The following is a 14,263-nucleotide window of genomic DNA, read 5'->3' on the forward strand; positions in this document are numbered from 1 at the left end:
TGTCCCAAACACAGTGCTTTAAGTTTTAAAAATATTTTTTGACTAAGTTATTCCATGCCACCCATTCTGAAAATAACTGCAGCTCTTTGTCAAGTGTTGCAGTCATTTCAGTTGCTGTAGTTGCTGACGTGTATAGTGTTGAGTCATCCGCATACATAGACACTCTGGGTTTACTCAAAGACAGTTGCATGTCATTAGTAAAGATTGAAATAAGCAAGGGGCCTAAACAGCTTCCCTGGGGAATTCCTGAATCTACCTGGATTATGTTGGACAGGCTTCCATTATAGAACACCCTCTGTGTTCTGTTAGACAGGTAATTCTTTATCCACAATATAGCAGGGGGTGTACAGCCATAACACATACATTTTTCCAGCAGCAGAATATGATCGATAATGTCAAAAGCCGCACTGAAGTCTAATAAAACAGCCACCACAATCTTTTTTTAATCAATTTCTCTCAACAAATCCTCAGCCATATGTGTAAGTGCTGTGCTTGTTTAATGTCCTTCCCTATAAGCGTGCTGAAAGTCTGTTGTCAATTTGTTTACTGTAAAATAGCATTCTAGACACTGGGAGACAAATTCACCTTTCAGCAGGTTAATAACTTACCGTAAACTCCGGACTATAAGCCGCAACTTTTTTCCCAGCTTTGAACCTCGCGGCTTAAACAATGACGTGGCTAATATATGGATTTTTCCCGCTTTCAATTTTTTTTTTTCAAACACATTCTGTGACATGCTCAGTTTTTTGGCGGCATGAAGCTTTCATTAGACCAATGAAATTGCCGAACGGGTTAAGGTCAAACAACTTTTTTGTTTACTGTTTTGATTAAATCGAGCGCTCTCAAACTTCCCATCATTCTGATTACGGTAGTCCTTTTGTCACCCTCATCATGGCAAAGACACAGAGAAATGCATATGATGCAGCTTTCAAGTTGAAGGCGATTGATCTGGCTGTTGGAAAATGAAATAGAGCTGCTGCACAGGAGCTTGGTCTTAATGAGTCGATGATAAGACGTTGGAAACAGCAGCGTGAGGAATTGACTCAGTGCAAAAAGTCAACTAAAGCTTACTGCTAATTTTAATTTTTTTGTTACAAGCCGTGTTTCGTTAAAGCCTATTTATTTTTGTAACAAGCCGTGTTTCGTTAAAGCCTGTGTAAAGTTCATTTGTTTCAATGTACCGGTAGGCACCTGCGGCTTATAGACTTGTGCGGCTTATTTATGTTAAAAAAAAAAAAAAAAAATGTTTAATTCAGTGGGTGCGGCTTATATTCAGGTGCGCTTAATAGTCCGGAAATTACAGTACAGTGAGGGAAAAAAGTATTTGATCCCCTGTCACGTCCTGACCAGTGAAAAGGGTCATTTGCCATAGTAGAATGGTCAGGGCGTGGCAGGGGGGTTGTTTTCTGTGTTTTGGGATTTTTTGGTTCAAGGGGAATTTGTTCTAGTTTTCATTTTCTATGCTTCATTTTCCATGTTTGGCCGAGTATGGTTTCCAATCAGAGGCAGGTGTCTTTCGTTGTCTCTGATTGGAAGCCATACTTAGGCAGCCTGTTTTCCTTTGGGTTTTGTGGGTGGTTGTTTTCTGTTTAGTATGTTAGGATACCTGACAGAACTGTTTGGCTGTCGTTTGTTTTTCTTTGTGAAGTGCTTTTTTCATTCAAAAATAAAAGATGAGCACTCAACACGCTGCGCCTTGGTCTGTTCACTACGATGCCTGTGACATCCCCTGCTGATTCTGTACATTTGCCCACTGACAAAGAAATGATCCGTCTATAATTTTAATGGTAGGTTTATTTGAACAGTGAGAGACAGAATAACAACAACAAAAATCCAGAAAACGCATGTCAAAAATGTTATAAAATGATTTGCATTTTAATGAGGGAAATAAGTATTTGACCCCTCTGCAAAAATGACTTAGTACTTGGTGGCAAAACCCTTGTTGGCAATCACAGAGGTCAGACATTTCTTGTAGTTGGCCACCAGGTTTGCACACATCTCAGGAGGGATTTTGTCCCACTCCTCTTTGCAGATCTTCTCCAAGTCATTAAGGTTTTGAGGCTGATGTTTGGCAACTCGAACCTTCAGCTCCCTCCACAGATTTTCTATGGGATTAAGGTCTGGAGACTGGCTAGGCCACTCCAGGACCTTAATGTGCTTCTTCTTGAGCCACTCCTTTGTTGCCTTGGCCGTGTGTTTTGGGTCATTGTCATGCTGGAATACCCATCCACAACCCATTTTCAATGCCCTGGCTGAGGGAAGGAGGTTCTCACCCAAGATTTGATGGTACATGGCCCCGTCCATCGTCCCTTTGATGCAGTGAAGTTGTCCTGTCCCCTTAGCAGAAAAACACCCCCAAAGCATAATGTTTCCACCTCCATGTTTGACAGTGGGGATGGTGTTCTTGGGGTCATAGGCAGCATTCCTCCTCCTCCAGACACGGTGAGTTGAGTTGATGCCAAGAGCTCCATTTTGGTCTCATCTGACCACAACACTTTCACCAGTTGTCCTCTGAATCATTCAGATGTTCATTGGCAAACTTCAGACGGGCATGTATATGTGCTTTCTTGAGCAGGGGGACCTTGCGGGCGCTGCAGGATTTCAGTCCTTCACGGCGTAGTGTGTTACCAATTGTTTTCTTGGTGACTATGGTCCCAGCTGCCTTGAGATCATTGACAAGATCCTCCCGTGTAGTTCTGGGCTGATTCCTCACCGGTCTCATGATCATTGCAACTCCACGAGGTGAGATCTTGCATGGAGCCCCAGGCCGAGGGAGAATGACAGTTCTTTTGTGTTTCTTCCATTTGCGAATAATCGCACCAACTGTTGTCACCTTCTCACCAAGCTGCTTGGCGATGGTCTTGTAGCCCATTCCAGCCTTGTGTAGGTCTACAATCTTGTCCCTGACATCCTTGGAGAGCTCTTTGGTCTTGGCCATGGTGGAGAGTTTGGAATCTGATTGATTGATTGATTGCTTCTGTGGACAGGTGTCTTTTATACAGGTAACAAACTGAGATTAGGAGCACTCCCTTTAAGAGTGTGTTCCTAATCTCAGCTCGTTACCTGTATAAAAGACACCTGGGAGCCAGAAATCTTTCTGATTGAGAGGGGGTCAAATACTTATTTCCCTCATTAAAATGCAAATCAATTTCTAACATTTTTGACATGTGTTTTTTGGATTTTTTTGTTGTTATTCTGTCTCTCACTGTTCAAATAAACCTACCATTAAAATTATAGACTGATCATTTCTTTGTCAGTGGGCAAATGTACAAAATCAGCAGGGGATCAAATACTTTTTTCCCTCACTGTAAAACACAAGTACAAATATACACTGGAGTTGCTTACCAAGACAACATCAAATGTTCCTCAGTGGCCTAGTTAGTTTTAACTTAAATTGGCTTGAAAATCTATGGCAAGCCTTGAAAATGGCTGTCAAGCAATGATTAACATCCAACTTGACAGAGCTTGAAGAATTTTAAACAGAATAATGTGCACATACTGTACAATCCAGAGACTTACCCAGAAAGACTCACAGCTGTAATTGCTGCCAAAGGTGATTATAACATGTATTGACTCAGGGGTGTGAATACTTATGTAAATTATATATTTCTGTATTTCATTTTCAATACATTTTCAAACATTTTGAAAAACATGTTTACACTATCATTATGGGGTATTGTAGGTTGTTGAGTGAGAAAGAAAATCAATTTAATACATTTTGACTGTAACAAAACAAAATATGGAATAAGTCAAGGGGTATGAATATTTTCTGAAGGCACTGTACATGTGGCCACTTGATGAGCAGTATGAAACATGTGACTGCATGTCAAGCACAGGATCAGAGTATTCTTTTTCCATCTCATAGCTTTGTGAGGACATAGTATGAGTGAGAATGCAAGATTGCAGGGTGTGATTATTTATAATGACATCATTGGATGTGACTGGTTTCTATGACAGCGGTGCTCTACTGAGGAAAGAGGCGTTCGTCTTCTTCCCCTCAGGGTTATTCCTCTTGTTTCCTATAAATGGCTAGTGTTCCTAGGACTGAGAGTCAGAACTCAACTTGACTGCATCAGTGTCCGCTTCTCATACTTCTCTTTCATGATCACCAAATGTTTTGGTGGCTGTGTTTTTGTCTTGTCTTATTGTATAAAGCCAACCGTTCCCCTAGGAACTGACTGCATGAGCGTGTAGGCGGATAATACCCTCCTTCAACACAAACAAGTGCAATATATTGTAGTACTAGCGACAAAGATGTCTGTCTGACTCTTGCTTGGCCTGATTGTGTCTAGATGTTTGCTGATGATATGGAAAGCCATAGACCTCTTCAATGGCTGCCTTGAGATTTCCAGCAATGGAGGTCACAGTATGAATGCACCAAACCCAGTTTAACTGGAATCCAGACGGTAAGGTCCTTCACTGTAGCCTATTATCAAAACTACAGGGTCTCAAGAACTCCATTGTGCTTCTGCCTACTGTCCACATAACTGCTATTATATGTATTTTGTTCAATCTGTGTGTTTGTGTGATAAAATTACCAGGGAAATAGGAAGCTTGCAGGCTCCAGATGCCAGATTGGCTGGCCCTTCAGGGGTAATCTCAACGTCATCCTTGAACCAGTGCAGCGCTGTTTCTTTCTTCAGATTATCCACCTGCATTATGAAACAATAGACCCATGACCCGCAGAGAGATGGACCAGCCCAAACAAAGAGGCATGACTGCACTACAACAACACCATCTGTCATCATGCCTCTCAACAGAGGGGAACAATGACTAAGCTGAATCATGCTGACTGTGTTTGTCGTTTAGATTGGCATTAGCGATAACTCACGCCATAATTTCCATTTAATCTCTTTGTCTAATCTAATTGTACTTAAGGTGAATGTTTAATTACCTTGCAGACGAGTGCAACAGAACAGTCGTCCCCAACATGGACTGATAAAAACTCACTGAAGTGGGGGCCTGGAAATAGGCCGAGAGACAGAAAGTGGGAGAAGGGGGGATGTGAGGGAGAGAGGTGGGGGAGGGGGGGGATTTGGAGGGAGGGGGAGAGGGGTCACAAAGGTCAGATTTTAATGCATTGTTTTGCTAATAACATCCTTGTATCCTTGTAATATCCTTGTAACAATGGGTGGCTTATGGACTTGCAGGTGCGATAACAGTGTGTGGTTTCCATAAATAATGTGAACCTTAATAATCCATTATGATACCTAATCATCATTTTAGTGTACTGGCTGTTTGAAATTAATATTTCATTTAAATATTACTCAACTTAATTTCACAATTTTTTTACTTTTACCTTCTTTCACTCTGATGTACTCGCTCCTTTGGTGTTCTGCGTCTGCAAGGGCTGCCTTGAAATCTACAACCCAAACAAAGTGATACATGGGATAAATCCTGGATACCTCATGGACCTACCCTGGATTAGAGCACAACAACTCCCCCACAGCAGACAGGTTCTCACCATCTCCGATGAGCACCAGAGAGGACTGGCCTCTGGCTTTGCCATCCTCGATCTGAACAGTAAAGGTGCCCTCGCTGTCCTCTGTGAAATGATCCAGCACAAACTCAATGATACCAGTCCCCACGTTGTGACTTGCATGATTTGGCTGAGAACACAGAGAAGAAGACACCAAGAAAGTTTACAGGAGAGGACTTTACTGAGGGAATATTGCGAATCCAATAATGTAGTTATGTTGTGTGATCTACTCTAGTCTTGGCTTAAAAAGGCTATTCATGCCATACATAGTGATGAGAGTAGAATGTCTAGTTCAAAGACAACAAAAAAATTGTCTGTGCATGTTGTGTCTGAAACGACACCCTATTTCCTGTATAGTGCACAACTTTTGACCAGAGCCCCATAGGGTTAGCCTCCTAGGGCCCTGGCCAGAAGTTGTGCACTTTTTCGGAAAAGGGTTTCTAAAGAAGTGCACTAAATAAGGAATGGGTGTCAAAAGTGCACTAGGGAATAGGGTACCATTTTGGATACATTTTGGACAAAGACAATGTGTCAGTTTAGTGATGACAGGAATAAGGATGTGACTCTTACATCATTTGCTGAGAGCTCCTTGTTGTTAGCAAAGAACTTGTAGGTGACAGCAGAGGAGATGTGCTCAGCCTGCAGCCAGAAGCACATGCGACCGCGCTCCAGAATCTTGTAGGCCAGTTGAGTCTTTAGAGGGATCACTGTGGAAGCAGGAAGAAGGGAGGAAGAAGGTGATGCAAATAGAGGTAAGTTTTGTGATATAAATGACATTTGGTCATGAAAGAAATGTAATTTGTTCAACAGGTATACATTTTCCTCCTCAGAAAATTAGAATAGATTCGAATTAGAATCCTCAGCCACGCTCGAGGTCCTAAACGACATCATAACCGCCATCGATAAGATACATTACTGTGCAGCCGTATTCATCGACCTGGCCAAGGCTTTCGACTCTGTCAATCACCACATTCTTATTGGCAGACTCGACAGCCTTGGTTTCTCAAATGATTGCCTCGCCTGGTTTACCAACTACTTCTCTGATAGAGTTCAGTGTGTCAAATTGGAGGGCCTGTTGTCCGGACCTCTGGCAGTCTATGGGGGTGCCACAGGGTTCAATTCTCGAGCCGACTCTCTTCTCTGTATACATCAATGATGTTGCTCTTGCTGCTGGTGATTCTCTGATCCACCTCTACGCAGACGACACCATTCTGTATACTTCTGGCCCCTCTTTGGACATTGTGTTAACTAACCTCTAGACGAGCTTCAATGCCATACAACTCTCCTTCCATGGCCTCCAACTGCTCTTAAACGCAAGTAAAACTAAATGCATGCTATTCAATCGATCACTGCCCGCACCTGCTCGCCCGTCCAGCATCACTACTCTGGACGGCTCTGACTTAGAATACGTGGACAACTACAAATACCTGGGTGTCTGGTTAGCCTGTAAACTCTCCTTCCAGACTCACATTAAGCATCTCCAATCCAAAATTAAATCTAGAATTGGCTTCCTATGAAGCATCCTTCACTCATGCTGCCAAACATACCCTCGTAAAACTGACCATCCTACCAATCCTCGACTTCGGTGATGTCATCTATAAAATAGCCTCCAACACTCTACTCAACAAACTGGATGCAGTCTATCACAGTGCCATCCGTTTTGTCACCAAAGCCCCATACACTACCGACCCTTGCGACCTGTACGCTCTCGTTGGTTGGCCCTCGCTTCATACTCATCGCCAAACCCACTGGCTACAGGTTATCTACAAGTCTCTGCTAGGTAAAGCCCCGCCTTATCTCAGCTCACTGGTCACCATAGCAGCACCCACTCGTAGCACGCGCTCCAGCAGATATATCTCACTGGTCACCCCCAAAGCCAATTCCTCCTTTGGTCGTCTTTCCTTCCAGTTCTCTGCTGCCAATGACTGGAACGAACTGCAAAAATCTCTGAAGCTGGAGACTCATATCTCCCTCACTAGCTTTAAGCACCAGCTGTCAGAGCAGCTCACAGATCACTGCACCTGTACATAGCCCATCTGTAAACAGCCCATCTATCTACCTACCTCATCCCCATACTGTATTTATTTATCTTGCTCCTTTGCACCCCAGTATCTCTACTTGCACATTCATCTTCTGCACATCTACCATTCCAGTGTTTAATTGCTATATTGAAATGACTTCGCCACCATGGCCTATTTATTGCCTTAACTTACCTCATTTGCACTCACTGTATATAGACTTTTTGTTTTCTTTTGTTCTACTGTATTATTGACTGTATGTTTTGTTTATTTCATGTGTAACTCTGTGTTGTTGTATGTGTCGAATTGCTATGCTTTATCTTGGCCCGGTCGCAGTTGCAAATGAGAACTTGTTCTCAACTAGCCTACCTGGTTAAATAAAGGACTTGTTCTCAACTAGCCTACCTGGTTTAATAAAGGTGAAATATTTGTTTTTTAAATAAACTAAAATAGGCTGTGATGAACCACATGCTAAAAAGTTGATGGATCAAGGGCTGACAAAAACAATTTTCTGGGATTAACAGTTGTCTCTTTTATGTGGTTTACACGGATCTTACCTCATCACCAGTCTACAACGGCGCACACGCCCATACAGTATATGCAGATTATTCAAGCCAAACCCCCAAAAATGTAATCGTCCTTTTACCCTGAGCTGTGTATTCCAAAATATAATTTGATGGGGACCAGAATGAATGAGATTGAAAATAAAAAATCCATTTTGAATAATTCCGAACAAAACCTACCCGGGTGTCTGATACCATAGCTCTTTGCCAGCATTTTCTCCAGCGCTGTAATAGAGGTAAATAAGGGGAAATGCATTTCAGTATTCCAATGATCCAATATCTGTTTCGCAAATTGATTTCAGGAAACAGCCAAACAGCTTCATTCACAGCAAAGCATTTTTACATGAAACGTCATCGTATACTTCCACGGTAACAGTAATCTGCACTGCACAAGACCAGACATGCATGTACTGTATCACTAGATCATATCATATTTATGAAAGACTGTGATAGGGGCCATTATTGTCTGCCGTATAATGAAGTGCTGTTGTGTTGATTTAGATGTACTAGTACAGTATGCATGCATGTATGGACAAAATCTATTTTATACCATGATCTGTCCAGAATGAGGGTTATAAATAAGTAACCTCCTATTTATGATCCACTCCCCACCCAGGGCCTACCTTCGGCATGGATTTCATGGCTGGCAGAAACACCATCAGTGTTAGTTACAGAAACAGAGAAGCAACCCACATCCCCCTGGTCAGGGTGCTTGAAAATAAGCTTGGAGCTAGAATGTAATAAAAGAAAAGACACACCATTGAATATAGGGTCCAGTAGATATTTAGCACATCAATAGAAGTATATATTTTTTTATTTAACTAGGCAAGTCCGTCAAGAACAAATACTTATTTACAATGACGACCTAGGAACAGTGGGTTAACTGCCTTGTTCAGGGGGCAGAATGACAGCTTTTTACCTTGTTAGCTCGGGGATTCGATCTAGCAACCTTTCAGTTACTGGCCCAACGCTCTAACCACTTGGCTACCTGCTACCTATTACGCATTTCTGAATCACTACTGAGAAGTTTTATTTACATAAAATATATTTGATCTGTTGACAAGTTTTGTGCATAGCTTACGTGCTGCCCTCTGTTTTGATGACAATTTCTTTGGAGAAGTCAGTGATTTCCTTGTAGAATTTCTTCCACACAAAGTGGGAGCTCTCCGTAATTTGACAGCTTTCAAATGACAGGATGATGTCACCTGACTCTTTGTCCACTGTGCAGGTCATCTCCTGGGCACCTTTTGGATTGACAAAGCAAAGAGTGAAGTTGACAGGCAACAGCAATAAAAATCTGGCATTGCAAGTACAGCATGTCCTAGAGATGGGTGTTTAGGTGCAGTCATACAGTACTAGCGTAGTATGTTCATTATATGTCCACAGTGTATTTGTGTCTGTATGTTCTGCATCCTCTGTTGAATTGATATCAAAAGAATAGTGATAATGACTTTTCCCTGATCTCACCCAGTGCTTGAGTTGCTGAGGTCCCTGCAGAATACAACACTGCTCTCTGCTGGTTGCCTGATGCTCTCATTCCAACCACTTTACAGAGCTCCATATGAGTCATCTATTTTTCTCTCCTCCCACGTCCTCCCAATGTTCCTTATCAACAGAAGAACAGACAATCCCTCCCTAGGCCCCTCCTCAACATCCCTGTCTAGTGTACCCCACACTTCGTGGTGTTACTCTCCTACATTTCAGCTAATCTAACTCCCATTTTAATGGGAATCCTGACTCAAATAAACATTCTCTGTGGAACGCTCTGAATGAATGCTGCTCTGTACTAAGCCACATTGAAGTTCAGCATCGGAAATTGTGTCTGTCTAACAGTACCTTCCACTGCTTTGGCAACCACAGGGTTAGAAGCCAAGGAAGGCTTGCCGGCACCTTCAGAGTTCGCCGCACGCACTCTGAACACATATGACACACCGGCTTCCAGCCCAGTCACCTGAAAACGACAAGGACTGTAAAATGTGCCAGACAGGGTACATTGTCATAACTCATAGGTATTCTAGGAATACTCTGTACCTTGTGGTAGCGGTGACTGACAGCATGGCTCTCATTGGAACAGTGCCATTCATCTGAGCCTTTCTTGGCAAAGTCCACAAAGTAGCCTGTGATTGGGCTGGCGCCGGTGTAGATGGGAGCCTTCCACTCCACCACCACAGAGTCATCACGGATCTCGCAGAAGGTCATGTCATAAGCTGGACCTGAAATTCAGAGTGCAGTGAATGTAGGAAATTACAGCCAAGCAGTTCTTTAAGTCAGACACACAGAACATAGGGGTCAGACTGTGTAATGTGTACGTGCTGCTATCTTAATGATTGATGTTGGAAGTGGCACTGCCGATAAGCTTGAATGCACCTCTTCCAGAATTCATCATCACATAAAAAGGATGAGATATGCATTATGGTTTAAATATGCAACGGTATTTGCATGTAAAATGACATTCGCTTCTTTGAACTATGCACACTTTGTTTCATCTTTAAAATATGAACTTGTTTCAGAGAGGTTTTCAGTACTGTACCTGGCTCTGGCATGGTCCAGGCATCACAGTGGAAAGCCTTGCTAGGGGCAGAGGGGGCACCAAGACCAGCAAGACTTCCACCATAAACCATGAACTCATAGACTGCACCTGTACTCAGATGTTCAACCTGTAGTTGATAGGGAAAGTATTAAAACTGTTAAAACTGTTTGAATCACTGCATAATAGATTCATTATGATCCTATGATCCTAACTGTAACAGATTTCTTTTTTTACTAAGGTCAATCAGATTTATACCTTGAACAGCCTCTCTTTGATGGGTGGGATGTTGACCTCTCTCCATGTGTGTTCTCCGTGCCTGCGTTTGTTGATGTAGTATTCAGCCACCGGAGAGCCACCAGAGTGGACGGGCCGCTTCCAGTTCAGAACCATGGACTCTCCATCACAAGCGAGCAGAGCAATGTCATATGGAGCAGAGGGAATCGCTGCAAACAGTTTAAAAGTGTCTTAAACATGTATCATGGTGGATATATAGCAGGGCTCCCTAACTCCTGGTGAAATACTGGTTGTGCAGGCTTGAAGTAGCATGTAAACAGTGCATACTTTCCGAATCCACTGTATAATACATCAATCTTAATTCATAATGGAGTAAACTAGCATGTTAAATATGATCATTGTTCACTACAAACTACAACATTTTGCCATCCACATAGTTTGGAGTATCGCCAATAAATGAGTTTAAAAATGTATGGTGTGATGAAACAATCTGCAATTGTTGATTGAATGTCCCAAAGGAACTCTGAGCCAATGGTTGGTTTTTGACTCATATTGCCTAAATTATTCACATTATTTGGACGAGAAAAGTACATGACGATTGGCTAAATCAAATAGGCTCCCAGTCTGTCCTGCTGAAACTTTTGAATTGGAAGGATAATGGTCCTCTTTTATTGGAGACATTGATTTTAGATATTCGGCCAACTTAAGGCATCAAAGTTAGATGTCTTTGTTTGTCATATTTCTGGACAGCTACCAACAGACTTCTTAAACAGTCTTGATAACCTTGGTACAATTGAATCACTATGATCATTCACAGAGAAAAGAGTCTCCAGCTAAGCACAGTGGGTCGCTAAAATCGTGTATTTGCATTTTTCTTCTGCTGTTACTTTTGCTACTGCCAGATTGAACCCAGCACTTTTTACGCCTGGTTGGAACCTTGACTAATGACAATTATATCCTGTGTGTGTGTGTGTGTGTGTGTGTGTGTGTGTGTGTGTGTGTGTGTGTGTGTGTGTGTGTGTGTGTGTGTGTGTGTGTGTGTGTGTGTGTGTGTACTCACTGAGGGCAGCTTTGACAGAGAGGGGGGACGACTCCTGTGATTCATCACTAAGACCCAGCTCATTGATGGCTTGCACACGGAAGACATACGTCTCACCAGTGGTCAGGCCTTGAACCACAAATCTAATCAAAAATAGCAGATGAAGTAAAATGTCAACATATTATGATGAATGAAATCACACTCTTCAAATAATAAGTCTATGACTGAATACATACTTGTTGCTCTTGTGAGGCTTGTGGTTAGCAGAATCCCAGTCCTTGGAGCCTTTTACACAGACATCGATGTAGTAGCCAATAAGGTTATTAGGCTCCTTGGGTTCAGCCCATTGGATAACAAGAGATGTGTCAGTCTGCCTTGTGGCAACCACCTGACCAGGAGCGGAGGGGACACCTACAGTAGATTAACAGGGTTAATGTCTAGGGGAAAATGTCACCTATCTACTTACTTTAATTGAAGGACTATTATTTCTTAGCAAAATCTACAATATGAATTACTTAAAAAAATATATATCAAATTCCACCCTTGACTATTGCTGTGATTTGCAGGGAGTTTGACTTTTAGAGAGAATACTTGAGCACAACCTTGGGGAGGACTCTAAGAGATACCTAAAAAGCCATTGAAGAGGACCCTCTTACCACGCAGCTCTTGAGTCTGAATAGGCTCAGTAGGCTCAGAGGCTTCACTGCTGCCGTACATGTTTGCAGCCAGCACGCGGAACAAGTATTGTTTTCCCTCAGCCAAGTCAAACACGGCATAGCGAGGAGATCTCACAGGCACCTGAGTGTTCACCCTCTGCCACGCACCGGTCTCAGCTAGGCACTGTGACGGAAGAACCCCAAAAACAACATTTACACCCTGTTACAACATCCACAGAAAGAGGCAAATGAAATAGAGAGAAAGTTAGAACCCCAATTCATTTTGCTGACTTCAGCTATTCATTCGGGTGGTGACCCTGATTGTTTTTGCCCTCGATTATACTATTGAACGCATCTTAAGAAAGATTCCATCTGTTTTAGAGCAGAGTTTCTCAAACTTGTTGGGCCCGCTGACCTCATAATCAGAACACAACTTGAGTGAGATAAAAAAAAACATTTTACATACAAGGAATTTTACTACAACTTCCACAGTGCATGGCCGGACGAACCAAGTCTCGGGCCCTAGGAAGGAACATTTTAAAGGCCCGCCTCTTGTGCAGTTTTCAAGCTAATTTCCTGCAATTCTACACCATTTGTAATGTGGCACAGATATGTTGTTGCAGCTTTAAAGCTAAGATCCTGCAATTCTACAAATGTCGCATGAGGCAGAGAGATGTTACAGTGCATTTATTTAATAAAAATATTGAATCTGTTCTTGTTAGTAATAATCCTAAAAATAAATGAGACATTTGTATTTTTTATATTTTTTTTATATTTTGAGATCTGGCCACAGACCCCACTTTGAGAACCCTGTTTTAGAGGACACAAATCTATCAATTCCATGTTGAAATGTGTCTCTATTCCGTAGCTGCAAAATTTCGGAAAAAAAAAAAAAACCTGGGGGAGAACAGTGAGAGACCAACCTTCTCAATATAGTACCACACTGGGGCCCGGCCGTGATAGGGGGCAGGTTTCCAGCTGAGGACAACATATGTTCGGTCGGTCTCTGGGGCATGCAACTTTGAGGGGGTTCCTGGCACCTTCTTCTCGTCTACGGACACAAGACATCACAGAGATTTCCTGTCTTTTGCCCAAGTGGGAACATTCACCCGAGTTGACAAAAATATTGCCACAATAACAAATGTTTTCAAGGTTATGAAATTGTAGTACTGAATACTTTTTCTCTAGCCTGTCTATGCACATTGATCTGTTGCTAGTATAGATGTGTTACATTCAGTCTGAAGAAGGTGCCACAGATGGTTGGATCATAGCATCCTGATGGAATTCTCATCAAAAACTAATCAGCAGCTCTCTGATGAGCCCAAATTTAGGCTGTATAATTATTGCTAATTATTGAGACGGGAGAATCGTGAAAAGAAAAATGTGAAATGTGACAGTTATTATTGGTGTTTTATTGTACAGATGGAAGACATGGTACAATGTGAGGAGCTAATGATATCTCAATATTCTAAATAAGTAGTTTACCCTCATTATTCTTCTTAGTGCTACTGACACCGATGAAGTATAAAGAAATAAACCTAAAAAAGTAATAGCATGACTGCTTAGAAGAACATCAAAGATTTTTGTATCAAACTAGTTATCGAGTTTCAAGGACCCCCATACATCATAGAAAACCATTTAGTACCTTCAACGTCATCGTAGTAAGTTACAACGTCAAGTTTACCACCCAACTTGATGGCTGTCAAACAAAGATAAAAACAGAAAATGATATACATTAATTTGA

General features: G+C 42.0%; 1 protein-coding gene across 2 annotated transcripts in view; it reads right to left on the minus strand.

Annotated features, from left to right (window-relative positions):
* Nucleotides 1-14,263, minus strand: part of LOC106612511 (myomesin-2) — a 30,064-nt gene that overhangs the window by 7,409 nt on the left and 8,392 nt on the right. For both annotated transcript variants that reach the window (XM_014213695.2, XM_014213703.2), the window contains exons 12-28: nt 14,165-14,218; nt 13,443-13,570; nt 12,520-12,703; nt 12,100-12,274; nt 11,885-12,006; nt 10,846-11,033; nt 10,591-10,717; nt 10,092-10,273; nt 9,897-10,011; nt 9,142-9,304; nt 8,684-8,790; nt 8,241-8,285; nt 6,050-6,186; nt 5,465-5,609; nt 5,300-5,362; nt 4,895-4,962; nt 4,539-4,652 (exon numbers count right to left, since the gene is read on the minus strand). In XM_014213695.2, the coding sequence (XP_014069170.1) occupies nt 4,539-4,652; nt 4,895-4,962; nt 5,300-5,362; nt 5,465-5,609; nt 6,050-6,186; nt 8,241-8,285; nt 8,684-8,790; nt 9,142-9,304; nt 9,897-10,011; nt 10,092-10,273; nt 10,591-10,717; nt 10,846-11,033; nt 11,885-12,006; nt 12,100-12,274; nt 12,520-12,703; nt 13,443-13,570; nt 14,165-14,218 (2,117 nt within the window). The remainder of the gene's footprint in view (nt 1-4,538; nt 4,653-4,894; nt 4,963-5,299; nt 5,363-5,464; nt 5,610-6,049; nt 6,187-8,240; nt 8,286-8,683; nt 8,791-9,141; nt 9,305-9,896; nt 10,012-10,091; nt 10,274-10,590; nt 10,718-10,845; nt 11,034-11,884; nt 12,007-12,099; nt 12,275-12,519; nt 12,704-13,442; nt 13,571-14,164; nt 14,219-14,263) is intronic.

Source organism: Salmo salar, chromosome ssa01 (assembly GCF_905237065.1).
Source record: "Salmo salar chromosome ssa01, Ssal_v3.1, whole genome shotgun sequence".
Taxonomy (NCBI): Eukaryota; Metazoa; Chordata; class Actinopteri; order Salmoniformes; family Salmonidae; genus Salmo; species Salmo salar.